The sequence below is a fragment of the Cheilinus undulatus genome, linkage group 15 (genome assembly GCF_018320785.1).
Source record: "Cheilinus undulatus linkage group 15, ASM1832078v1, whole genome shotgun sequence".
NCBI classification, from domain to species: domain Eukaryota; kingdom Metazoa; phylum Chordata; class Actinopteri; order Labriformes; family Labridae; genus Cheilinus; species Cheilinus undulatus.
This window is the reverse complement of record NC_054879.1, coordinates 20848124-20876042: the sequence shown is the minus strand read 5'-3', so window position 1 is coordinate 20876042 and position 27919 is coordinate 20848124. Positions and strand designations below refer to the sequence as shown.

At 38.9% G+C, this 27919-nt stretch overlaps 1 protein-coding gene across 1 annotated transcript; it reads left to right on the top strand.

Annotated features, from left to right (window-relative positions):
* Window positions 1-1771: 1771 nt before the first annotated feature.
* kansl1l (KAT8 regulatory NSL complex subunit 1-like) lies at window positions 1772-26498 on the top strand. The gene is made up of 16 exons (XM_041806351.1): window positions 1772-1980; window positions 2607-3661; window positions 9389-9533; window positions 10468-10620; window positions 12148-12251; window positions 12749-12911; window positions 16187-16361; window positions 17346-17477; window positions 19238-19384; window positions 22588-22688; window positions 22892-23004; window positions 23147-23219; window positions 23308-23420; window positions 23671-23791; window positions 25268-25520; window positions 26015-26498. Exons 2-15 carry the CDS (start codon window positions 2667-2669, stop codon window positions 25490-25492), a joined length of 2760 nt encoding a protein of 919 aa, XP_041662285.1. The 5' UTR covers window positions 1772-1980; window positions 2607-2666; the 3' UTR covers window positions 25493-25520; window positions 26015-26498.
* The last annotated feature ends 1421 nt before the right edge of the window (window positions 26499-27919 follow it).

Below are 27919 nucleotides of genomic sequence, written 5' to 3'. Positions count from 1 at the left end.
AGTCTGTCATTTCTGCTAAACCTAGTTTGACATTCCATGGCCAAGCTTGCCTTTTAATATTTGTACTATTAAATGTTACAGAAAATTCAAGCTTTTACTTGTTTTTTGCGGCATTAGTATTTTTATACACTTAATAAACCATTGTGTAAACCAAAGCCAAGTCATTTTTGTCTGCATTTTAAGTTATTACTTTTTATAATAGGAATATCAGTAACCTGAGCTTACAGATCTTGTTACATAATAAACCTTGTAGTAAGCAAGACATCGTATTGGTTACTACAAAGTAATGTCAATTAAATAAAAAAATATATAAGGTTTAAAAACGGATTGCATAAGTAACTGCCCCTTTTAAATAACTGACTTAATTCAACACAAGTCCAGTAAATACATACGAGTAGTCTCACAATTACCAAAATGGGTATCACCTCAGTGCAGTGAATTTGTCTCACGTGATTGTTGTCTAGAAGGTCCAGTCACTGGTTAATCAGTATTTCTGGCTACCATTATGCCATGAAGACAAAAGATCACTCCATGCAACTCAGAGAAAAGGTTATTGATAAGTGTACATCAGGGGATGGATAAAAAAAATCCAAGGCACTGAACATCCCTCCCAGCATAAATAAAGTTATTATCATCATTATTATTATCAAAATAAAGTTTGTTTTTTTTTAAATGAGGGCTGTGAATAGGAGGAGAAGTTCACAAAGAACCCAAAGTAATGAAGAAATACATATGCATTTTCCTAATGGGGGGGGGTTAGAAAGCTAAAATGGTATACTGTGTCATATTTTGGGAAAAGGCTAATAAACACATAATATAATGTGGGAGGAATGGTACAAATTATTTTAATCCATCTATCCTTGCTCATATGGGGAAATTATAGTTCAAAAATACATAAAATGCATAGATATTTGTGAAATGACACATTTTTTAACTTGGCTGGCCGGCTAAGGGGGTCTGTGTAATTTTCTATCTGGGGGCCCAAAGCTATGCCCCTGCAACTGATTATACAATTTAGTCTGAATTATATTACTGAAATGTCTTAATTACATGTTTTTGATTCCTGTCTGGATGTGGAGAGTATAACTGCAGTGCTGGCCATTAAGAGTCCACGAGTCAAACTGATGTCAGCTATAACCTGTGAATTTGCACGTGTTGAGCACCGTCAAAACCAAAATAAAAAGCCAATTTACAGTCTGAAAACTAATAAATCACAATTAAGTCTGACATAGGTCTTAAAATAACATTTAACAACTCATAAGCAATAAAATAAACAATATTTACCCGCGATTTTCTCTCTGAGTCCTTCCCGGTAGCTAGCTTCACACAATCACGTCACCCTCAATAAACTTTATTGACAGGACGAACTTTACAGACAAAATAATGAATTAAATAATAACTTGACTAATAATGTGACAAACATTACCAAAGCGGAATTTTTATGACTGCATACGACAATTCAACAACCTGGCAACCATGCAAATTATAGTTAGGTTTTTTTCTTTTACCTTTTATATTGTCATTGCAATTCAAACGAACTCTGACAGCGTCAGCTACAGAGAGAATTCCACCAAATGTAAAAAAAAAAAAAAAAAAAAAAAAAAAAAAAAAACAAATAATAATAATAATAATAATAAATTGAACGACTTTGATTTTCAGTACCAATGATTCTCAAAAGTCCGACCTTTTTCTGAAGCTTGTGAAGGCATCGTGAGTCTGGTCCAGCCCCTCCTCTCTCAGATGTAGTTCGTCCTCTCTCGGCAGTTGGAGAGCGAAGGAGACGGGGGCGAACTGCGGTTCAAATGGAAGGCTGATTTATGGATATCGTTGGCAAAATAACACCGTTTAGTAGCAAGATACTTCAGTAAAGTCTAACGCAATTTGGCTCAGAGAAACGGACAGGTTGATTGTCAGACTTAGCTGTAAATCTCAGTGGAACAAACGATGGTAATTTCAGCCAACGGTTTACCTCCTGGTCAGGTGAGTATTGAAAACGTTAGGAAATATTTGCTAAAAGCAGACCAGTGGAGATCCTTTGGTAGTTTTTTAAGTTGGGAAAGCGTTAAAGTGAAACACAGTGTTAAGCTCCCGATAAGTATGCGAAAAGCAGTAGAAAACTCAGAATACTCTCCGACCTCTAGCGTTTGTTTTTGTTGTGGTACCGTATCGGTTCACATCAGTGTTAAACTTGACCGGTATGTGCGTTAAAGCTGCTGACGTTATTAAACGTTAGCAACCGTTTGACCTCAAGTTAAGTTTAGCGTTATGATAAATGTTAAACAGAAGCATGAAATGCATGTTGCATGTTGGACACGGTAAACACACACTCCTAAATACGCCGTCATCATATAAATATAGTACGCTTTAACAGAGGGAACGGCGCAGATTTTTTATTGTAAGAACCAGATTTTCAGATACTTGGGTTGTGTTGCCGTTTTTTCCCCCCAAACTCTCTCAGATCAGTAGTGTGTTTTCAGTTCTTTCTTATGACTTTATTAGTCTTACTACATCATTTTTGGCTGTTTATCATTCTAGTATGATTTTTTAACGTTTTTTGGCATCTGTAATGAGCATTGGAGAGTAACACGTATTCCTCTCACCTTCAGCTGGATTAAGGTGCTGCAGCTGCTTCCTCTACATAGACCATCCTTGATTCACAAAGTGTTATGGCCCCAGCACTGACCAAAATCCTGAATGATGGCCATGGGATCCACCTATCCTCACCTCCTGCCTCAGTCAGAGTGGACACAGATGGGCGAGCCATGCGCAGCACTGATCTGGAGTCTCAGCTGATTCCCACAGATAATGGTGACCTCCAAAAGATGTTGCTGAACCTTTCTATGATCCCCTTTCTGGACTCCTGCCCCTTGAGTCCTCTAGAAGCCAACCCTATTATCACTCCATGTCCGCAAGTGGCTCCCAGCCAGGATGAGCCTTCGCTCTTCCCCAGCCCTGCTCACCTCCTCAGTCTCCTCTCCTCCAATAAAGGCCTTAGGGATTCTCAACAGGTGGCCTCTGTGTTCCCAGGTGTACCAGACATGTTTTTAGTCCCTGTTTCTGAGTACAATAGCCAAGAGGCCTCTCTGCTGCAGGGATGCAGTGCAGTGCCAGATGGTGGTGAAGTTCCTCATTCATATTCCCATGGGGAGAAAAAACACCAGGGCTACACTCCCTTTTCTACAATCCAGCCTTCATTGACACAGGAAAAAGAGGCATCTTCTGAGTGTCCTTTTCAGGTAAGCTTGAGCTCAGATCAGTCAACACAAAGACATGAGCTGGGTGAAGCTGTGAAGGAGCAGCTCTGCAGGCAAGCAGGGCTTTGCAGCCGAGCTCAGAGACTACAGATAAGGTTGCAAGCCTTGCTAGGAGAACACGCTCTTCAACACTGTAACCAGCAGCTAGAGGGGTTGAAAAGGTACTGCCAATTTGAAAGCGTGTACCAAACACATCCTAGTATACTACCACCACAAGTGGATTTTGAACCTTGGCAAGAGTTGTCCACAACCTCATCGCCCTTCGCAGAGCTCAAAGAGTTCAGCCGGTGCAGCCAGGAGTTACTGAGGGGCCTGCAGGAGGCTTTGGACTCTGAGGCTACGGCCAGCAGCAGCTCAGACGAGGAAGAAGAGGTGGAGAGACACGGCAAAACAAGAACTTCACCAATGTGAGTATTCACTAAGAGGAATGTGTTCTGTAAAATCTACCCAAAAGCACTATTAGCTGCCAATCATGAGAATTTTATTTCAAATATGAGTAAAACATGAACCGATAGTAATGTCAGTCTACTCTTTAGTTAATTATTTTGAAACTAGCCTCAATTTTACTTAAAGTATGTGTGGTTTTTAAAAGTCACAATGGATAGTGCAAAGAAGAACCCTATAAACAAACAATAACAATTTTTTTTTTAAATATGAGTTGACACTGCACAGTAAAGTGTGTCTTAAGGACTGAAATTTGTCAATATCTTCATCCTCAAACTTCAATTTATGTGCTTTAACATAATTTTTTGTAAAGTTTTATAGTTTTGTAAATATCAGCATATTGAATATTGGCAAAAATCAGATAATGTGCATTCCTACCTGTATGGAATAACCCATACAGTTTCATCGAATCATCTGCGTTGTCCATTCTCCCGGCCAAAGGATTTGTTGTGCATCTCCATGCTTCTCAGCTGTGATTCACTTTGGAGCCACTGGCCTCAATTCAGAAAAGTGAGGAGTAAAACAGAGATGACTCCCTCTCATTAGGCTGGTTGCACACTAGATGATTTTAAGCCTTATTTTAGGCTAGATTTGCTTCCCTCAGTAGATGGAGGAGGGGCTCAATCCCTGATTTGATGCTTGAAGCAACACAAATGATCCAAATGTGTGATGGTGTCATTACAATTATCTTACTGCTCTCTTTTGAGTTAGAGCCTCCCAAATCTGGATAGTTGATAGTTACAATTCAAGGTTTGGCTGCCCCTGGTGGAATATATACAAAATCCAATGAGAGCAAAAATATTCGGTAGTGTCCCCAACTGGATGTTTTGTACTTTTACAACTTATAAACATTAACACGTTTACAGTCTTTTTAACCAGTATTTTACCAATATTCTTTCCTTGTTTTTGCTGCACACCAGGACAGCCAGCTGAGGATGTCTGTATTTTCCACCTTTTGTTTTCTTCTTATCACGTGAATTTCTGTAAGATCTTGCGTGGAATGTCCACTGTGACGTTGCTACTGTGTGGTCAGATGGTCTGGCAGAATTGTCTAGTGTGAGTATTCATAGGACCAAGGCCGCCCTTAAGTGGGTATAAAGGGGAGGGTTTTTTGAGCCCTGCCAGTTGAGAGGGGCCCACTGAGCTTGGCAAAAATCATGGTCCATTGTCCATGTAAAAAGTGATTAAATAATTGTGAAAGTGGCAAAGAAAAGGGTTAAAAGTAACAGAACTGGGCAGAAGAAGTGGTGAAAAGGGAGTTAAAAAATTGGGAAAATGGGATGAAAATGGCTAAAAAGGATTTTAAGTGGAAAAATGGGTGAAAATTGAAAAGAAAAAGCTAAAACTGCTAAAAAGCAGGCACAAATGGTAAAATGGCAAAGGTGCCTGTTAAAAGTGGTGAAAAAGGTTTTTAAATTAGCATGAATAAAATATTGTGAACATTAGAACCCAGTAAAGGCTTGACAGACCTTTAAGCTCCAAACTGATATAACTGTTTGAAAGGATGCCAGCACCATTGCTACTGATAAAACACATATGTACGTTGATATCATCATTTACTGAGTTTTTCAGGGGCCCAGCAAATCTTGAGGGCAGGCTTGCCTAGGACTGTAATGCTTTCATGTCTGCAGTCTGCCATGTTTTTTTTTTAACTCAGTTAAAATTTTAAAATCTTTTAGTGTTTCACCATCTTTAGGCAACATCTCACAAAAAGCATACACAAACACAGTAAGAGGGAGCAAACTCAGTGACTATGACTAAGGTCATCATAGTACCTAAATCTGAAGCTTTGATTGAATACTATAGGAAATCAAACAATATTTAGACCCATTTTGATATGACAAGAAAATACAAGTACTTGTCATCCAACATTGGGTTATAACTGTTTTAAGTCAAATGATGTAACAAAAAGTTTTGGTTCATCATGCAAGTTTACAAATGTAATGGATAATAAAAACATACTTTTTAGGATGACATTGAACAGTTTGGAAAGTCTTCCTCTCAGTGAATAAAGTCCACTGTGCCTCTTCAGTGCTAAACACTTATTTTAGTTGGCCCTCAGCAAAGTTTACAGTGTGGTTCTCATAACTGTAAGTGTTATCCTCCCAGCTGTGGAGAGTGTGATGACATTCATTTTCCCTGTGCACACACACACCCCCACTCACCAAACACATAGACATTCTCTTTCCATGCTGCAGTCATAACACATTCAGCAGACTCGCCAGCTACTCTTTTTACCCTCAGGCTAGGAAATAAACACAGACATGCCAGCCATTCTGTGCCATCGTGCTCCTCCTCTTTCTAGTGAAAATAATTTTATAGGGAGTGCTTGTTATGTGTGTGTGTGTGTGTGTGTGTGTGTGTTGTAGATAGGCGGTGCTGTTTTCCATGTGCCATGGCTCTAAGGGAGTCAAACCTCCCCAGGGGAGAAAACAATGTAAATAAATAAACTTTTACGTTTTTGAGATGGTAATAATCCACTGTACGGTATTAACTGGCTTTACATGAGTGTTCCAGAGAAACTAAGCCAAAATGGACTTGCTAAGAAACTTCAATCGTACCTCTGGGCAAAAAAACACAGCATCAATGATGAAGCACCCAACCAAACATGTTTTTCAGTACCTCAAAATCCAGGTCAGTGGGTTATGTTCCGCACTGAACCATTTGAAAAATAACCTTTTTTAAAGATTTTCTCCCTAAAAGTGGAGATTTTCAGGAAATGTTAGGTTGAGATCAAGTAAAAAAGAGGGACAGTGATAAGTTCAGAGGTCAATCTTGAGCTGGAGTCGATCTGCAGACCTTGCAAGCCATACTAGGTGACCTGCCCACCAGGATTTTCTTGAAAAGAATCAAGGATATAAGGATTTATCTTGCTTGGGGGGTCTTCAAAATAGACTGTGAATATAGTTATTTAAAATCATGTTCAGAAACATAATGTAATTCAATTTCAAAAATTCAATTTCAAAATTTTTAGGAAAAGAAATTGAACATCTTTCAGATTATAAAGTCATGTTTTTCATGACCTCAAACTCAAAATTTAAGAGTTTAAACAAATTTACAAGAAAAAATCTTGAAATTTCCAAGTGTAAAAATTCTAAAATTTTGACATTAGAAACTCAAAAATTTCAAGTTTTAAAACTCAAACATTTACATGGTGTTAAGCAAAAAAAAAAAAAAAAAAAAGGCAAGAAACCAAACTGAAAAGAGTGGTTGGATTTTCAACTTTTTGACTTTATTTCCTCAAAAATTCAAAGATTATGTTCACACACATTTACAACTTTCAGGGTCCCCTTAATTGAATGACTGTTTAGCATTAGAATTTTGAGTTTTTCTCGTAAATTTAAAGATCCTTCTTCTTCTTCTTTTTTTTTTCTAGAGTGACCCTAATGCATTGTCATAACAATAGATAGTTTATACATAGATTTTTTGTCAATAAAAAGTATATTTAGGCATATTATGTTGCGATTTTGTCATTGAAAACAATTAAAATTGATGTGTACTTTTTTCAAGGGGTTCCTGGGGCACTTAGCTTTTCTTGGATATGAGATATGAGAAGGGGGGCCCTTAGGAATAAAGGCTGTGAACCCCTGGCTTAGAGGGCAATATTTTATTGTTTTACCTAACCAATGGAGAAGGTTTTCAAAAATTTAACTGCCTTTTGATTTAAGACTGTGTCACTTTGATTTGTGAATTCAGATTTGCCCCAGAAATGTCAGAGAAAGAAATGCCTTCAACCCTCATAGAGGGCTTTATTTAAAATGAATACTGCAACAACAAAGCATTACAAATCCAAACCTGGAGCTGGACAGTTTGCAAACATCTGATTTTTGTAATAGGATTCCTTTGGAAGAGATTTGTGAGAGCACAGCTTTGTTATGCTTTTCTTTTCAGTGTGTGGACATGTTAGTGCAATGTTACCAGCCTCCTGTTACCAGGTTAATGATCTTCCTTCTTTGCAATGTGCTGACATCAAAAGTTTGGACTTAAATCATGTCTAGTTTAGGTGCAGCATTGTAATCTTTCTACAGTTTATACAGCTCACCGACTCTCATGTTTTCCCTCTTGGTTCCTGAATCAGTGCAGTAAACAGGAACAGTTTTATTAGCAATGAGAGCTGGAATGAGAAAGAGTGTTTTATAGGTGTATAATTTGTGTGTGTGTCTTTGTATTTGGCCAGCTGCAGTCATCTTGGAAGTGTCAGCTTGCCTTTTGTTGGAGTCAGCTGAACAATGCTCTGTGCTTTGTCAGTAAACCTCTCCTGCAGAGTTTTTATGACAGGTTCCTCCTTGAAGAGGATGTCTCCTTGCTGGAGGAGGAACAAGTTGTTGCCCTCCTCAAGAAAATGTGGAAATATTTGGCCTTTAAACCTTTAAACAGTGTCATAGTTTAACTTGAATTTAAAACCATGCATACACTTGGCTCATTTTCTGCTCAGGCAGCAGTCCTTCACACCTCCAGCTGTTACTCATTTTTGGTTTTCAGAATGTTTGTAATGTTAAATTAACTGAATGGCTTGTTTTTGTGGAAGGCTACATACTGGAAAGTTTAAGATTAGGACACACCCAATGTTTCCAATGCATCTGCAAGAGCCAAGAAACACTACTCCAAAAGAGGCATTCTCCAACCTAGAATGACTTGCTGGGGCTGGCCTTTCATTCAGCAAGGATTATGTGGCAAGTTTTAAAATATTCAGCTAATGTCATCTAGGGAGAAAATGTATGTAGATGGTGAACTTGCACTTAACCTTGTACAAAGCAACATTTCCTCTCCTGTGCAGTGCTCCTGACTTGCACACTGCTTGGCAAATATTCTAGGAATTTTCTCATTATACAGTTGGACGGAGCTGCAGGGCACCCAGGTCTGCTCATTGTCTCTAGAGGAAAGACAGAGCCGACTCCTCAACAAACACATATTAACTCAGGGTTGAGTGAATCTCAGTCATTACCCAATCATGGGCCTTGTTTTTATTAGCAATTTTTCCTTCTTCTGACCACAAAGTGGATGTTACTGTGAGTTGGTGTAACTGGTTAATATTGATATAACCTCACCAGAGAGTAAAACCACAGGGTGTTGTCAAATACTCTGTGCTGTCTCTCTGTTGCTGCATCAGAGTGTTTAAGTGGGGGAGTCCCTCTCTGTCCTAGCCAAGGTCCAAGAGCACTGCCATAGCAACTATTACCCTGCTGAGGCAAGCCAACCACACACACAAACACACACACTAAAGATAAATGCCTACTGAATGGGCTAGTGCTATGGAAACATACTATGGATAAACACAGATCAACTGTGTTTAATGCTGTGCCCCAGATACGCTTTAGCAACCCCCACAACCTCCCATTCTGATAGGATGCTAAACAATTTACACCCTACATGGCAACATGGCTGTGAAAAATAGGTCATATGTTCTCACTGTGTTAGTACAAATGTGAGAATTTGAAGTTGGTCTGTTATTTCGACAGAAATTTCCTACAACACACACTGAACTGTGATAACATTTGGCTATGCTGTATCCAGTGACTGAATTCAGTGTCTTTAAATACACAGATTTAATCTTCAATTCCAAAGACTTATCAATGATGCTCTTCTGAGGTCTTATCAGGAGTCATAGCATTTGCCAACAATAGTATACAATTCTGTTGTAATGCTTCATGGGCCTAACTGTCCTCTGTCATCCATCATGCTCCCTACAGCAGCAGCAGCAGCTGTGAGAAGCAGTGGCTGGAGGAGAGAGCCGAGCTGGGTAGCAGGTGGAGCTGGTTGCAACTGAGACTGACAGAATTAGAGGGGAGGATTCAGCAACTGGCAGAGCTCCACAAGCACATCCGCTCTAATAAGGTAAGTCCAAAGTCCTCTGTTAACACCTGGATAAAAGGTGACATAAAGTAAGCACAGCCAACTGAGGGAGCATTTTATTTAGGGTTTAAAGTCAGACTGTAACATAAGTTAAACTTGTGTGAAGAGGATGTTTAGGATCAGCCAATTAAAGCCCTGTTTGATATTTCTCATAGGATTCTCTTAGGTACCTTGAGGCCCCTGAGCTACAAAATTTTAGGTTTATGGTGGTATCTGCAACACATACACTGGAACATGTGGAGAAACATTATGTTCAGTGATGAGTCCAGATTCTGCCTATGGCAGTTCGATCATAGGGTCAAAGTGTGGAGAAGATGTGGAGAAAGGTATGCTGATTGCTGCACCAATAGTAGCATTATTTGGTGGAGGCAGTGTGAAGGTTTGGATCGACATATCTCTCGCTAGAAGAACGAGGCTTGTCATCATTCGCGACAGTCTCAATGCAGAGAGATATCGAGATGAGATTCTGCAACCAGTGGCAATCCCATATCTCCACAGTCTGGGACAGAACTCTGTCTTCCAAGATGACAACGCTTACCATCCACAGAGCAGGATTTATAAGAGACTACTTCCAGAATTTAGGAATGGAAAGGGTAGAATGACCTGCCAGCAGACCTAACCTCAACCCAGTTAAACACTTGTGGGATCAGCTTCTGTTCGTGTCAGAGCAACCAACACAACCACATTCATATAAAATCCAGACACAGTGCATGGCAGAGGACATTATTCAAAACTTAAATGGGGCCTCTTTCTCCATAAGAAGTTGGTATTTTAATGATAACTCCTTGAAACATCAAAATCCATTGCAAGGATTCAACATGAAAGACAAACATTAACACAAAGTGTGATTCTAACTGCCCACCCAGTGTGCGTTAAAGGTCAACTTATCTTCTTTGTGAATTTGTGTGTGTTTCAGGGAGGTGTAGTGCTTGCAGAGGCCCGGCCCATGACTGACAGACAGATTCAGTGCACCATGCCGAGAGAAAAAAACGGGTTATCCTGCACTGCCTTGGATGCTGACACTGAGCCTTGCAGCCCCACACGCCTTCTACACAACATAGAGAGACAGGTGGGAGGGAAGAAAACCAGCAGCACAAACACACATAAGTTTAATTCAAGGGTGTGAGATGAGTGTAGAGATGAGGGTAATAGTCATCTACAACTCCCTGCACTTTGTCAGGGAAATCCTTTCTAAAGCTGTTGGCTTATCAGTCTGGTGCATTAAAAAGCACTGGGGTGTGTATCTGCAGTGTTATATTCCAGTAATGGGTTGAGAAGATTAATCTTATTAATTTAGGTATGAAGTCCATAGTGTAACAGTGCTAAGAATATCCCCTACAAATTGAATGCATCGATTTCTGCTGCTTCATCTAATCCACAGGTATTTTATTGATGGACTCATCTTTTGTCATTGCTGTAAAAACAACTAAAGGTAGAAGGGAAGCAGCAAATTCAGATTGAAGTAGACATCAGTAGATAATTGCATTGCATACATAAAGGTTAAATACAGTTTCAGCCCTGTGTTTCATTAACCTTGTTTAAGGGAGTTTGTATGGCGGCTGGACAATACAAAATACTCATATGGTAAACCATCATAGGCTGGATTTTTAGGACTTTTTTGTGTTCATATACATTGCCAATTCCAGAAAAGATGAGCTAATATTTTTCATGAAATGGTAAAATGTCTCAGTTTCAACATCTGAACTGTTGTTATTGTTCTACTGTAAATAAGATGTTGGTTTATGAGATTTAACATTTAACACAGTGCCCCAGCTTTATTGGAATTGGGGTTGTGTTATGTGTTAAGCCTGGGTAAATAAACAAAGATACAATCTAAAGCCCTAACATCCAGTGTATTAAAGAAAAGAGGTGGTAAGAAAAAATACTGGACTGGTTTTCATCACAGGATATAGAAGCTGGGTAAGCTCAGCTGTACACTGATGTTTTCTTGGCCTCCAGCCTTGTTCGCTCTAGCAGGCATTGCGGTGATCGGTGAGCCCAAGCTTCTTTTAAGTTCAGTTTTAGTTCGGTAGGGTTCCAACTCAATATTAACAACCAGTTTCATTCAAGTCTGTGGGGAGTAAGTCAACTGTAGAGTCCGTTAACAAGCAAGTTGGCATCTTCTCATCCTCTCAGTGTAATTTAAAGCTGACACAGCAGCAGCTTCATGTGCACTGCTGGCTTTGTGCATTCAAGACTGCTGGACAATCCAGTGATGAACACAGCTTAACCCAATCTTTATTTCCTATGTGAAAACCTGTCCAAAACAATTTACAAAAAGAGAAAAAGAGAGAAAGAAGAGAAACTCTGCATTAATTATCATTTCTAATAGTTGTATATCCAGCTCTTCACTCTGTGTTGAGATGGAGCCAAAAATGTATGTAGATCCTGTATGTGTATTTTAAAATAAGAAAATATCTCCCAAGTGTTTTTATGGTAGTATGAATAGCAGAGACTTCACATGTACACATTATCTAGGGATTTGTGGGGGAATAGATATTTCACCTTACTCAGTGCTTCTTTATAGAATGAATATCATTTTAGTGTATCCTCTTGTGGAATGCTCTATAAAGTATGCATGATGTGTTCATTTTAGAGTGCTCAGCTCAGCCATATTGTCAACAGTCTGATGCCTCCTCTCGGCTTTTCACCACTATCAAAACAACCACCCAGCTGGAGTGGCAAGGGGAGCCTCACAAGGTAGAGAGTACACAAACACACACTTGCATGCTCATCACCTGCACAAATCTGCCACTGAAACTGCCACTGAAACTATACAAGCATGGCACTGCAAGAGTTTAAACACCAAATAAATGATCAGTGGATTCCTGAAATACACTGTGGTGGTCAATATTGATCTCAGTCATTAATACAGACCTGTGTGGGGGATGGTAACATAACCTGGTCGCTCCTCCCCATCTGGCCTGACTTGAATCATCCCTTCATGTCTTTCCTTCCTGCTGCCTTTTTTACTCTCTGCCTGGCTCTGAAGATAAAAGCCATATGTGGTTGAAAGAAAAAGATATTCCTCTTGTTTATGCACACAATACAGGTTTATATTCTAGTATTGTTTGTGCCAAGTTGTATAACTCCTCAGCTAGATCAAAGACCAGCATCACCTTGAAAAGTTGCTTTTGTAGCTTGATCCTCACATCTCTATAACATTTCCATGACCTGTCATGATCTGCTCCCTGCAGTGGTCAGAATGGAGACGTTTTACTGCCTGGGAAGAGAAGGAGAATGGGGACCAGGCTTTTCAAAGCTGATTTGTCATGCGTGTGTGCTCGAACCCGACCCCTGGTCACCTATCACAAGCCCAGACTGTTCTCTTTCAGAACCTACAGCTCCAGAAGTCCACAGGTGGGCCTCATACAATGACAAAGTACAACTACACATTTACCTGAAAACCTATTTTGCAAGACATTTGTTCCTTTAAGAATATCTAATATAGCATTATTCATCTTTGATCTTAGAATGGGCCCTGTTATTTTTATTACCTCTTTACCCCTCATATTCTCATTCTTGTTTTAGTTGTGCTCTCTGCTTCTGAAAAAAATAGAACAAAACGATTTCCTCCCTGTGAGACATCAGTCTAATCATCAGTGTTGCCTACCATGTCCCTGATCAGTGCAAGAGAGTGTAGATAATGAATGCATGCCAAAATAGGCTCCATTTGCATTTTTCTCCTATATCAATAGGAAGTGACATCATATAGAGCTATAATTATGCTTGATTACCCTAATGCTTTATTGCCAGCTGAGATGCTGGATAGTTCAGTGGGTTACCCTGCTGACTTTGTGCTGGAAGATTGATGGTTCAAATCTCAGTCAGGTCCTTAACTTTGGATAAAAACATCTGTAACATCAGGAGTGCCACATCCATTTCCTGAGGGAGGTGTAGTCAGGGGCGGAGTCAGACAGATCAGTAACATTTAAAGCCACAGACACAGAAACAGCTTGTTCTGAGCAGGACTGAAACAGAGGGGTTTTTAGACATACAAAAATCCAATACTGGTGTGTTTTTTCAGCAACAAACTTCACGGGCATGTTTTGGGGACCTCTCAGACCAATATAAACTTGTCTTAAAAGGGTAAAATATGTGACCTTTGAAATGTTTGGGAGTTTAGGCAGATCTGATATGTAGAGGATGCTCCTGCAAAAGCTTGATTTCCTGGTTTTGAGCAGCTGGTCAGCAGGCCTCACAGTGCTCTGGCTGGAGCGTGAACATGAAGTAGTTCACACAAATATGGTGGTGCCAAGCCATGAAGAGCTTTAAAAGCTAACAGTAAAATCTTAAATCCAATCCTGTAGCAAACAGGAAGCCAGTATAGAGTGATTAACACTGGAGTAATGTGGTTCCTCTTGTTTGTGTCTGTTTTGAGGGTGAGCAGACACATTGTGGACTAGCTGCAAACGCTGGACTGAGGAATCGTCCAAGCCAACACACAAAGAGTTACAGTGGTCAAGTTTAGACTATATAAATGCATGTATCATACTCTCTAAATCTTTGAAAGGGAGATAAGACTTATTTTGGCTATTAGCCTCGGTTGAAAGACGCTTGACTTTACAACAGAAGAGATCTGCTAACCAAATTTTAAAACATCGTCAAAATAAACACCAGGACCCTTCATTTAGGGCACATTACAAGCAAGAAGGCTGAGAGTTCTCACTAATAGATCAAGCTGACCAAAGACGATGACCTTTTAAATTTAGAAAATTCAAGATCATCCATGTTTTAACATCTTTAAGAAAGTCAAATAGAATAATAAATCCAAGAGGCAGCATACACAAAAAAATAGGATAGGGCCCAACGTAGAGCCTTGTGGGACATCACTTGTAAGAGTGGCTGTTCCAGATGAGGAGAAATCCCCAAGATGAACAGAGGAGGTTCTATTTGTTAAGTATGTCTGAAACCACTTAAGGGCAGTTCCTTTAATCCCCACATAAGTCTCCAAAGGAGTTAATGGGGTCATGTGATCAACGATATCAAAGGCAGCAGTTAAGTCTAAAAGTACTGGAATAGTATCATCTCCTGAGTCTAAAATCAAATAATTAATAACATTTAAAAGAGCAGTTTCAGTTCTATGACAAGAGTTAAAACCAGACTGAAGCTTTTCTTATACCGTAAGTCCTGACGAGTTAAAAAAAAAAAAACCTGTAACTGAGACACAACAACTTTCTCCAGTACTTTAGGCAGGAAAGGCAGTTTAGAGATAAGCCTGAAGTTGGAGAACCCAGATGGGTCAAAATTCTGTTTTGTTTTGTTTTTTTAAAGGGGTTGGACAGCAGCGTGTTTTAAAGCCACTGGAACACAACCAGACACACGACTGGTATAAATCAATGTAAAAATAGATGAACCAACAATGTCAAAACCTTCCTTTTAAAGATTAGAAGGAATGCTATCTGAGAGGCAGTAATTGATTTTAGCTAGAGACTTTTTTTATAATCAAACAACATTTTTTCTTGGATTTGCTTCAAACAAACAAATACTTTTAACCATAAAGCTTTATTCTTCATTTAGCCTGAGGGTATTGTAGTTATAGTGATGCTTATCAAGTGATCGGCCTGTCTTGTATAGCTTCACATCTTGTGGTTGCAGAGCCCCACTGGACACTACCTTACTTACACCCAAACTGCAGGCTAGCAAACCTAGCTGCTAGCTGATGAACAGGTTTGTATATTAAGGTGCATAACAGTCACTTGTACGGCATAACAGCTTATAGAGAATAACAGTAATTAAAGGAGACAGAATGTTTTATCAAGAAAAGGCCTTCTTTAAGAAAATATTTGTGTTACTTTTAGTCTGTTAGATTTGTACGTAGTTTACAGATTTCTAACTTACTAATTAGATGTTATACATTGGTTATGTCAATGTTGATTTTATTATTGTTCTGCCCCCATGTGGAAAAAACCACCCATGCATGTTGTTGAATTCACTTTATTTTGCTGCTACTCATTCCCATTTTTATGATGTTCTGAATTAATAGTTCAGTTTTCCCTTCCTCGTATAAATGCTGAAATGTTGGCCTAATTACTTCTCTTTTTTTTAAAGATTATTTTTGGGCCTTTTGCCTTTATTTTCATAGGACAGCCAAAGAGAGACAGGAAATTTCCCCAAAGAGACTAGTAGAAGACATGCACCAAACATGCATCAGGACCAAGAATCGATTCCACAACCAGTGCACTGAAGACTATAGTCTCAGCATATAGGTGCCTGCTCTACCAACTTAGCCAAACTATCTTAAAATTTTTTTTTAAAAAGAACAGGACAATATTTTATTACTCAGCATTTTAAAAAACAAAGGTTTTAACTGTCACTATGCTCTTGGATGTTTAATGCCAGAATCTTTATAGCTCTCCAACATGCAAAACTGCTCCTTTAGCACAGGTTGTTGAGCGATTGTAACATTACAATAAGCAGCACCAAGCCCCAGCATTGTGATATTGCTAGATGATAAAGAGAGCCTTCTAACAGCTTAATTACTTTAATTAGCATGCTGGAGCAGAGAGCAGCTTTCCTAAAGCCTCATGACTCATACTCCAAACACAAAGAGAAAGCTTAGCTAATGCTCTAGTTAAAGACACTCTACTGTATATGAAAAAAGCAATTTTCTTTCTGTGCTTTTTCTTTTTCAGGACTCTGGGACATCTACTTCTACCCTCCTCTCTTCTCTCTCCTCATCTTCTTGTTCATGTTGTTCCTCCTGTGATCCTGTTGTGCTGTGTTCTGATCCTGACTGTAGTACCAGCAGGACCTGGACCTTAAGGACCTCTAGCTTCACACCTCACCCAGTGTTGTCTTCTTCATTTGGTAGGGGAAACATTAACATTGCTTCATGACATGGCTAGAATGTTTAAAGTACACCATACTAATGCCATCAGAGTCCTTTCTTGTATTTGACATATCAGTTGTGAAGCTGAGTAACACACATTGCTGGGCTGTCTTCAGTTGACCAATGCAATGTGAACAAATTGTTGATTTCCTGAGAGTTTATACACATCATCAACTAGTTAGATAAAGCAGTATGTGAAAAGATGTGTTAATTTGCATTGAGATGCTTCCAGTAGCTTCTAGCGAGCAAGAGGCCCCACAGAGTCTGTATGAGGTTTCCAACAGAGCAGTACATAGAAATGAAATAATTAACCATTCCACCAAATTGAATATTGTATATGTCTGCTGAATGAACATTAAAACCCAGGGAAATATGGATTTATCATCTGACACAAGTCTGTGACAATAGAGTTGAGAATTGGGGCTGATGAAACATAATGTTCCAGATGTACATTTTGTCGTATTTATAACAATAGCAGGCAATAAAAGAGACAGGAAGTGATGCAGATCAAGAAGAAGGAGAGTAAATGAGGAGACACAAAGGAGGCAGATTGGAAATTGATGAATTGTCACTCAGCCGGCACCCATTTGATTTCCTGTCAGCTTGAATGATCTTATTCTCCTTTTGTCAGTAGCAAGATGAGAAGAAGGCATTATGTCAATGAAACGTCACCTTAAAGAATAGACTCACACATGGCAACAAATGCTTTATCAAAGTTGATTGCTGCTCAGCTAGAAAGAGATTATGCTACAGTCAAAGAAAGCAGAGATGAAACTGTGGAAAGATATTATTGAGAATAATGTGTTATGATTTCTTTGTTGATACTCAGCTATGAGAGCCGTTGAATGGGGAAGAAATAAAGAACATAAACAGAAGAACATCTTAACTGGTCACACTAAGATTTATATTACTGTAACCATAGTATTTGGCAATTTATTTGAAATTGACCCATCTTCCTACAGACAATCCTCTTTTCCATCCGTTAAAGGAAGCCCCGTCCAGAGAAGAATGGTCCCAGAAGCCTTTGGTTATCAGTGCTCAGGCATCAAGTCCAGCACATTGCAAACGTTGCAGCTCCACACCACTGCACAGCAGTAAGATCTGCCCTTTATCTGTATTGACTGCTCAACCTCTCCCACTCTTTTCTATACTGCTTCTCTCTACTGCACTGTCTATTGCTCTAAAAGTGTCCTCTTGATTTATTACACAGACTTCTGTTGCTCTTGCTTATCTTTCTTGCTGTGATAGATAGCATCTTACTTATCAAATATATGTTGTTAGCATGTGTGTTACCTGCTATGTTGACATCATAGTCAACTGATGTGTGAAGGCAGGAAGGCAGAGGTTGTTTTTTAAAGAGCTGCACATGCATTTCTGATTCTTTTAGTCATAGAATTGAAAGAAACACACTAGCTTTTGATCCATGTCTCTTTGCTCTAATGGAACTGCAATAAGGTCTTTTTTTAAGTCAGTGGTCATTTTATTTAAAAGCAAATTGAACACATTTGGCTAAAGGCTCATATTTAAAAACCTTAGTGGTGTTAGGGTTAGAAAAAAACTTGACCAAATGTATTTTTATCATTGTCCATACTAAATTAACAGTGACCACAAATAATAACAATATAAAAGGAAATATATTTATTATATGTGAAAATGTGAAATCATTTTTGTTTATTCTGGTTGAAAAATAAGTTAAAGGTTCTTAGACCAAACAATGCACCTTTTAAGATTTTTTGGGCCTCTATTACAACAGCTAAAGAGAGACAGGAAGTATGGGGAGAGATTGGGCAAGGTATGCACCAAACAGTGCCAGGACTAGGAATCGATCCTGTGTCCAGTGCATCGAGGCCTGGACAACTGAGCTAAACCGGTTAACTGATTTTTAACTGGTCCTTTGTATGGCAGATGCAATGCTGAAGACTTATAGAAAAATAAATGAAAATGAAATCCTTTTGAATTCTACAAAAGTTAACATGTGTCTTAGTAAATTGGTCAGATACTTAAATGAATATTTAGCTCTGCCATAGTGTGCCATAATATGGGCTGAAAATAAGAGGTAAAGCAGGAGAGAAAAAGAGGAGAAGCACAAGGGGCAGATTGGAAAGTGATGAAGGTGTCAATCACAAAGCACTCAGTCGATTTCCTGTCAGCTTGAATGATCTTATTTTCCCATTGTCAGAAGAAAAAGAAGATGACAGCCTGTCAAGTAAACTTCATCTTAAATAATAGCCTGGGAACTGATTGTAATTGAAATAAATTAAGATTTCTTGACAGTCAAAGGATGGAGGGAATTGAAAGAAAAGCAGGAAATTGGAAATGGGGAATGATTACATTTATTAAAACTGAACTATTGTATAGCAGCTTATTGTAGGCTGTTAACAATAGAGAGCTAAAAAATTCTGTTCCTACTGTAAAACACTAATGGCACAACTAGTTGCGTGTTTATTATCTGTAATAGTCGAAGCCATAGCCACTAGAAAATGCTGCAAAGAAGATACAAAGAAAATGTATAAGAGAGCTTAAAAACAACAAAGTGTCTGCAGTATAGTCGAATTAACATATTTACCCAAGGTAAACAGAAAAGAGAATTAGCATCTCAACGTTAGACTGACAACTTATCTGCACTATTGTTTGTGTTATAAAAGCAGTCGGTGTCATCAAGGCAAAGAACAGAAAGCTGAGAGCTCTTCACCTGACAAATAAAAGGGCTAATGGACCAGGATTAGCTTTTCCTTACTCTAAGCAAAGCAGTAAATCCCCTACAGCAGGAAAGGTGTGTAGAAATGAAAGACAGCTCCTGTGGCGTATTAAACTCTCAGGTTGTGTGTATGTGTGTTTTTATGTGTCATTGAAGGTCACAAAAACAAGCGGCATGCCAGGCATCATAAGAGCAGAGTTATGGGCCTGTCACCAATCAGGAGTGTGGGATCTACTGCCAGACATCACAGGACAGTCAACCAGAGGAAATGGAAGAGAAGGTGTATCCAGAGGCTGATGGAAGGTGCAAACACACTGCAAGCCCGTTGTATGTCTATGTTAAACATAAGAGCTAAAATGAAGACTCCAAAGATATGCAATTTACTAAAAAACAATCTGTCAAGATGGTAAAGCAGGTTAAATATATGAGAACCAGTCTGTAGCTTTGCTGTCACTTGTTAGTTGTCACTAAACATATGAAGGGTTGTTGCTGTCACTGCACAGTAGAGGAATTCTTTCTCAAATTTTTTTTTGTAACCTTTATTTCAGTCAGGAGAGACTAGTGACTGGTTCGAAGATTGTTTGTTTTACATACAGTTGAAACCAGAAGTTTACATACACTATATAAAAAGGCACATAAACTTTTTTTCTCACCGTCTAACATTAAATCAGTTTAAACTTTTCCTGTTTTTGGTCAATTAGGATTACCAAAATTATTTCTATTTGCTAAATGCCAGAATAATGAGAAAATGGTTTTTTTAGACAATTTTTTATTATTTTCTTGAGAGTCAGAAGTTTACATACACTAAGATTACTATGCCTTTAAACAATTTGGGAAAGCCCAGATGATGATGTCATGTCTTTGGAAGCCTCTGGTAGGTTTATTGACAACATCTGAGTTAATTAGAGGCACACCTGTGGATGTATTTTAAGGCACACCTGAAACACACTGCTTCTTTGTGTAACATCATGGGAAAATCAAAAGAAATCAGCCAAGATATCAGGAAGAGAATTGTGGACTTGCACAAGTCTGGTTCATCCTTGGGTGCAATTTCCAGATGCCTGAAGGTGCCACGTTCATCTGTTCAAACAATTATACACAAGTATAAACACCATGGGAATGTCAAGCCATCATACCGCTCAGGAAGGAGACGGGTTCTGTGTCCCAGAGATGAACGTGCTTTGGTCCGAAAAGTGCATCTCAACCAAAGAACAAAAGCAAAAGACCTTGTGAAGATGCTGGCTGAAACTGGTAAGAGTGTGTCATTATCAACAGTCAAACGAGTCCTGTACCGACATGGGCTGAAGGCCACTCTCCCAGGAAGAAGCCATTACTCCAAAAGAAACATAATAAAGCCAGATTACAGTTTGCAAATGCACACAGGGACAAAGACCTTAATTTTTGGAGACATGTTCTGTGGTCTGACGAAACTAAAATTGAACTTTTTGGCCATAATGACCATCGTTACATTTGGAGAAAAAAGGGGGAAGCTTGCAAGCCTGAGAACACCATCCCAACTGTTAAACATGGGGGTGGCAGCATCATGTTGTGGGGCTGTTTTGCTGCAGGAGGGACTGGTGCACTTCACAAAATAGATGGCATCATGAGGAAAGAACATTATGTGGAAATACTGAAGCAACATCTCAAGACATCAGCCAGGAAGTTAAAGCTTGGGCGCAAATGGGTTTTCCAAATGGACAATGACCCTAAGCATACTGCCAAACTGGTTACAAAGTGGCTTAAGGATAACAAAGTCAATGTTTTGGAGTGGCCACCACAAAGCCCTGATCTCAATCCCATTGAAAATTTATGGGCAGAGCTGAAAAGGCATGTGTGAGCAAGGCAGCCTACAAACTTGGCTCAGTTACACCAGTTCTGCCAGGAGGAATGGGCCAAAATTCCTGCAAACTATTGTGAGAATCTTGTGGAAGCATATCCAAAAACGTTTGACCCAAATCATACAGTTTAAAGGCAATGCTACCAAATACTAATTAAATGTATGTAAACTTCTGACTCTCAAGAAAATAATAAAAAAAAATGTCTAAAAAATGATCTCTCTCATTATTCTGGCATTTAGCAAATAGAAATAATTTTGGTAATCCTAATTGACCAAAAACAGGAAAAGTTTAATCTGATTTAATGTTAGACGGTGAGAAAAAAAGTTTATGTGCCTTTTTATATAGTGTATGTAAACTTCTGGTTTCAACTGTAGATGTGATATTGAATTATTGTCAGAGTCTCTTTGGTGCTTGAACTCCACAAGGACATAGGGTGATGAAAAGGTGTTTTCCCTGACTGGCGGTGACATCAACCCCCCCCCCCCCCCCCCCCCGTGGAAACCAGACATTCGTGGTGGTGGTGGTGGTATTGGCCAATGGTGCCATCCAAGGCTGATTAGATGAAAGTGGATCAACTGTGAAGCCCAGGGTTCAAGATGAAGATGATGTCTCATGCAGAAAGCCACATTTAAAGGGACAGCAGCGATATTGTAAGCTAACAGTGAGGGATTGGAAATGTCTTGCCAGGTGATGTGAACAGCTGATCATTATGTGACAGTGAGGAGTGCATTTAACAGTGTGGGAATGAACTATTAAACTTGTGTGGAAAATTTAGTCCACCTGAGTAACCTTGTGCTAAGCTTCATTTAACCAGGAAAATCTCATTGAGATTTAAAATCTTTTTTTCAAGAGTATCCTGGCTACAGTTACAGGCAGACAATAAGCAGCCATGCTTACAAGCATAATGGCAAACTAGAAAACAACAAAGTAATAAGTAAATATTTGTCAAAATTGAACCACAATCATAAAACCCCCATAGATCAGGCAGAACAGCTACAGACAGATGTGCCTGCCTCCAAGTCATTTAGCATCCTTTAGAAATTATCCCACCAGACCAAGTCATGAAGCCTCAGATCCTTTTGTAGTTTGTTCCAGCCAAAAGGAGCAACACATCTGAACACTTTTTCCATGTTCTGACCCTTGGGACAGAAAGTAAGAAAACCTGACAATGGAGAAGATGGGTTCCAGGGCTCCTCTGACTGATGTAGGTTAGATATGAAGGAAGAAGACCGAGAACAGCCTTATAGATAAGAATATGCCAGTGTTTTAGTCTGCGTATAGACAGAGAAGATCATCTAACTTGTTGATACAACAAACAGTAATGGGTGAGGGCTTAAAAATTAGTGATGAACCTCAAAGCTCCGTGGTACAGTGTTCAGAGCATGCAAACTCTGAACCAAGGCACGCATGTACAAATCATTACCATAGTCCAACGCTTTACTGGTGACCTGAAAAGCTTCCTAATCAGACCGTTATCCATGTGTTCTGTGAATCATACTTATAAAGTTTAGGCAAATTAGTACTTGTGTACAAGCAGTTGCTCTTGGTCATCAACATATTATACTATATAATACATTAAATGGATGTCAATTTAATTACTCCTAATGATGAAGTGACCGTTACAGTCCAACATTAGTGCAATACACTTGTATGTGTGTTTATATCCAGAAGAGGAGGATGTCCTGTACCAGCTCTGTGAGCCAGAGGACTGTTCAGATGACATTCAGGAGGAGAACTACACACAGATTTCACACAAGCAGATATCTCAGGTAAAACACACACAAAAACACACAGAGTTGAACATGTAAACTAGTGTTATACTAATAAAACTCAGATTCATATTCGTTATGACTGAATACTTGTGAATGATTTATGTAACAGAAGCTGTTGATGCAGAATGACTTGAAATGTGTAAATCTTTGGTGTGAATTGTCATGTTGCTCCAACTCAACTTGGCTGTCTTTCCTTTTAGGGCTGTATACGCAAACGCCAGGGGGAGAGTGTATTTAACATTAACAACATTGTCATCCCCATGTCTTTGACTAAAGTGGAAAAGCTGCAGTACAAAGACATCCTCACACCAAGGTAGGGAGCAAAGCTTCCTCCAGTATTATGTGCTAATTTAAAAAAAAAAGAGGAACTTAATGTGCTTATGAAGGCTCTATTTAAAGAGTACTTGAATTTAGTTTCATTTACTCAATAAGTGTGTTTTTTTTTTTTCTTACAGTTGGCGGATAATTGACACCTCGTCTCTGATGAACAGGAATAAAGAAGAGGGAAGGGAAATTGAGGAGTGCCAGGTAGTATCTTGTCAGGGGACATGAGTTCTCTGTTAACAAGGAATAAGGAAATATCATCTTTTTTCCTGCCTGTGTGTGAATGTTACAGGTGGAAGACATAACTGATGAAGCCTTTGCCCAGAGACACTTGGCCTTAGAGCAGAGAGAGAAAATGCGCTGGATGTCCTGGGGGAAAAGAAAACGTTGGAGACGGCCCAACAGGTGAAGTCATATACAAACAGGAGCATGTAGTCCATTCTTAGAACTGATTTATTTTAGTTTAAAAGTGGTCTCTGTTTCAGGAAGGTTCTAGAAAATCTTTTTATACTCCATGCGTTTTAATAGTAGGTGATTGTGCAGTCCAGCAATGGCAGTTTCTTTCAACTGCATGTAAATACAGCCGGTGTGAAAGTGAAATGTTGAGTAATTCCTCAGTGAAGTTTCATGGGGTTTGCTTGTTTTCTCACTCCAGATCTGGCAGCAGGTTGTCAAGCAGTGGGGGCGGGATGTGCACATCAGGAGAGGAGAGCTCTGTGGAGATGAGTTGTGCTCAGCTGGATACTGACGAACAGCAAAGCTCAGAGGAGTGGCTGGTAAGATCAAAAAGCATCACAGCTGAAAACCCAAATCCTCCCAAACAAACTGAAAATGAGATTGTGATGTTCCAGGTGCGAAAGGAGGGAACACTCTTGGTGGTGCACATCGGTATTCATTATGATGTTACATAATGCAATCAAAAAGCAGTGTTTCCCTTGTGTTTCCAGCCTTCAGCCTTATGTCAGATTTTAATAATGTAAACAAAAAAGGCAACAATTCTGAAGATGCAGCCTGTGGGAACATAACCCCCAGTAGGATTTCTTATGAAGCTGCAGTTGGTTAAACTATTATTTTAAGTATTCTTTCAAACAAAAAGATTATTTTGTAGAAATTGATAAACATCCTGGAATGCCATTTTCTTATAAGATACCAAAACCTTCAAAACAACTGCTTGGTTTATAAGCTGAAAGTGCATAGTCTTTCCGAAGAGTCACTATAACCAGGAGTTTTAAAGGTATACTGGTCATTTTTCACCCAAGCTTCCACCTGTTGCAGACAGGATTTTTTTTCTGTAACATTCCAGTCAAAGGCAGTTGTTATTTGTGCTTCAGAAAAAGGAGGAGGTGTACAGAGAAACAAAAGCGGATTGCAGACTAATCAATACTCTTCTCAGTCACATTGTCCAAGTTATAAAGCCTAAATGGATCCCTGAGAGCCTACGCAGCTACTTGTCTCCACTCTGCTTCAGTTGATGATTCTGTGATTGCAGTGCTCTGTGGCACTTGGCTTTGATTGAAGAAGGAATGAGTTGCCACTTGGCCAGACTGTCCTAATCAACCTTCTCCACACCACAAATATCCCCTATTTCAATGTTTGCATTTTTTCTGCACTTCAGCACCCTTACCAACCCTGATTAAAGGAAAGCATTAGAAATTTTAAGCCAACCCTAGTGTTATGAATGCATTTGGTATGGCCTTTAAACCCAAAATTCATTTAAAAGATTAGTGTAAGTGGATAAATAATCTGATTTTGGAAATTATTTCATAATCAAAAAGGCTTTACATTCATTGTTATATGGCATTTGAACTGAGAAACATTCTCAAGGCCCTATACTTAATTTATATATTTATTTATTCTTACTGTGCCTAGAGAAAGTCATCAATAATCACCTTATTCTCTATAAAAACATGGGCCTCATATTTTCTTGTCTTTTGACTTCTGGTGGCTGCCATGCTACTGTCTGAGTCTGTGTTGGACAGAGTTATTAGACATGGCTTTGTGCAAAAGAACTGTTTAAATGTTGTTTTATTCAAAACAAGTTTTCTATTGATTTTTTTTTTATTTTGTCAAATATTTGTTGTGTGTGAGGATGTCACAATAACTGGAGGAAAAGACACTAAAGTGGACAGCAAAAGACAGTTACAGTGGGTAAAGTGGTCATGGCTATATGGTGAATACTGCACCAAATTCTAATTTATGCAAAAATACAATTCACAGATATCCACTTAAATGATATATTCTTTGACCTCTAGCTGCCTCGGTTGCCCTGGGAGCTACGAGTGTTTCCTTTGGATGATGATGAGGAAGATGCACTGCACTGTGATGATCAGGAAAGGGACCCATCAGGCCGGTCGGAATGTAGCTCTCTCTCCTCCACATCAAAGAACTCCATCTCCCGTCTATCCCCAGCTCAGTCCTCTGGAGCTACACAGCCATCTGGTGGACAAAGCAAGGGCAGCACACACAATGGCAGCTGAAACAGAGAGTTGCCTTATTTTTAAACATGTAAGCTGGAAAAAATCCTAAATTATCAGCATGATCATATGCAGTGCTTTCAAATGCTGTTGAGCAAAACTAAATAAAAAAAATGTTCAGTTGATAATCAATTTGTTTTGAACTTTTGGGGATTTATTTTGTAATTTTAGGGCATATTGCAATGCATAACAATTATTTTGTTGGCAAAGTAAACTATAATATTTATCCCTCTTTAGAAATTTAATTACATCATGGCACTTATTCAGAAGTAAACTGATTTGTAGTTTAATTTGTCACAATATATGGCATGGTTCAATTTTTGACTTAGCAGTAATCTAACAAAGGTTTCATTTAATTAATTCAGTCATCTGGGTAGTAAAAGGAAAACTATGGATTATTACAGATACATTTTAATCATCAAATCTCACTCTTGCCTCAAGAATCCACATAAGAGAAGGATTTAATAATATATATGACATGTATTTCCTTGTAATTTTATCAATAAATCTTTTTCTCTATTCCAGATCTCACTTTTGAGACCATGAGGAGACAGCAACTCTCTCTGATTTCCTAATTCTGGTATCATATGTTTAGTATTTTGGTGTTGATTACTTCACACTGTGAAGCAAAGTGTTTATTTTGTAAGTATTGTAACTTGTGTCACAATGTTTTAAACTGACTGCTGTAGCAAGTGCTACACTTAGATATTTTGATTAACAAGAGGTACTTTATGTTAAGAATATATATAGATCTATACCAGCACTGCTCCACTGTAGTCTCAGGTCTGTATACACATGCACTATTTATTGTCATTGTTGTCTCTCAAAGTCTACATCTAGCATTATATACACGTATCTATTTAATCTTTTCTGGGTTAACATGGCCTTTTTATATTTAATGCTTTCAATTGACACTGTCATTTTTTATGTATTTCTATGACAAAGAACAGCAATGATTGACAAAAAATACACAATGGTGATAAACAATAAACAAATGTTGGTTCTCTTATTTGCAGACTGGTATATTTCTTGGGTATGTAAAGGCTTGATACAGATGGTTAAATAGTTTTCTAAAAAATGGACACAAAGTGGAGCACCTTATCAGTCAGGGCCTTATGGTTTATGTTTTAGTAGCAAGAAATCGATCTGCAGCTTGATTCAGCAAAGTGTACTTAAATCAACTGAGATGGCATTGGTATGAGCTAATACTAGAAGGACAAACTGATGAGGTCATTTCAGTGATTTCTGTGATTAATATTTATGGAGGTCACTGCTTTTTAGGGCCATTCTCTCAGTGAAACAGCTCACACTTTGATCTCACATGTACAACCTTCTCTTGCAATATTCTCCACAGCTACTGGGAGGCCTTATGTGCAGATGGTGGTCAAGGTCATCCTTCTCATCTAAATGCATGTGTGTCAGTTGCGTCATATGAGGCATGAGAGACTGAGTGCCTGGAAATAGAAACACAATCACATGAAATGAATTTAAAGATAGTAATTATCAGATTTAGGTTGTAGAGGGTGACTAAAATGTCGCTGTTAATCACGAGTTCCATTTTCTCTGCTGAAAATGTGTGTTGATGCCAGTATTTATTTTGAGTTTTTCTTTGACCAAATATGCTATTTATGGGATGTGTATTATGGGGTTCCAGGAAACAGAAAAAGACAGGAAAAATACCAACTAGTCGATATGAAAGGTGGACTGTTCTACCCTTCCTCCTGAGACTTGCTAATCTGGACTCTGCATGAAAGCTGAAGAAGACGCACCCTGCAGCGTCACCCTCACTGCAAGAGGGCCACCTGAGCTACTTTGGCAAGTCTGGCTGGTCCGTGGTTTTATGTCTATTAGTGTGAATAAAGCCATTCTGGCTATGATATTTATGCATATCTCTCCATAGACCCATTTTAGGATCCAACAGAATCAGCGGGAACAAACTAATGACATATAACGGATATTTTCTGTTTCTTCGAGTTCTTTTGCAACAGTAGGTTACTTAATGTTTTGAACACAGTAGATGGTTATACCTTTAGTTGGCATGGTTACATGGTTGTAACTGCGTCAGATGCACTCTGGATGGAGCCCTCATGTCTAAGACAGCAACTTGTACCATAGAACATCTAATATAGTGATTACAGCAGGGCCAACGCCATGCAGCCATCCAGCCGGAACTACTTTTCGTTTTAAAGTAGTTCTACTGAAAAGTGTTCAGCTTGAGAACCGGTGTGGTGACAAAATTGTCGACAAAAATAAATAAATACAGAAAAGGGAAACAACAAAAACAGGCTCTGGGTTTGACGGAATACAATAGGGTGAGGGAGATTTCTTGTTGTTTCAGGTTTTATGGCCTTACTCTATTGAACGAGATATCAGTACACCTTCAGCATCAATCTAGTCAGCTTCAATAAAGCACACCTGTGGTTACAGTTT

Excerpts from the sequence above, each read along its gene's own strand:
- kansl1l (XM_041806351.1), top strand. The coding sequence starts at position 2,667 with ATGGCCCCAGCACTGACCAAAATCCTGAATGATGGCCATGGGATCCAC. Across the intron at positions 3,662-9,388 it reads AAAACAAGAACTTCACCAAT|CAGCAGCAGCAGCTGTGAGA; the intron begins GTGAGTATTCAC and ends TGCTCCCTACAG. Across the intron at positions 12,252-12,748 it reads GGCAAGGGGAGCCTCACAAG|TGGTCAGAATGGAGACGTTT; the intron begins GTAGAGAGTACA and ends TGCTCCCTGCAG.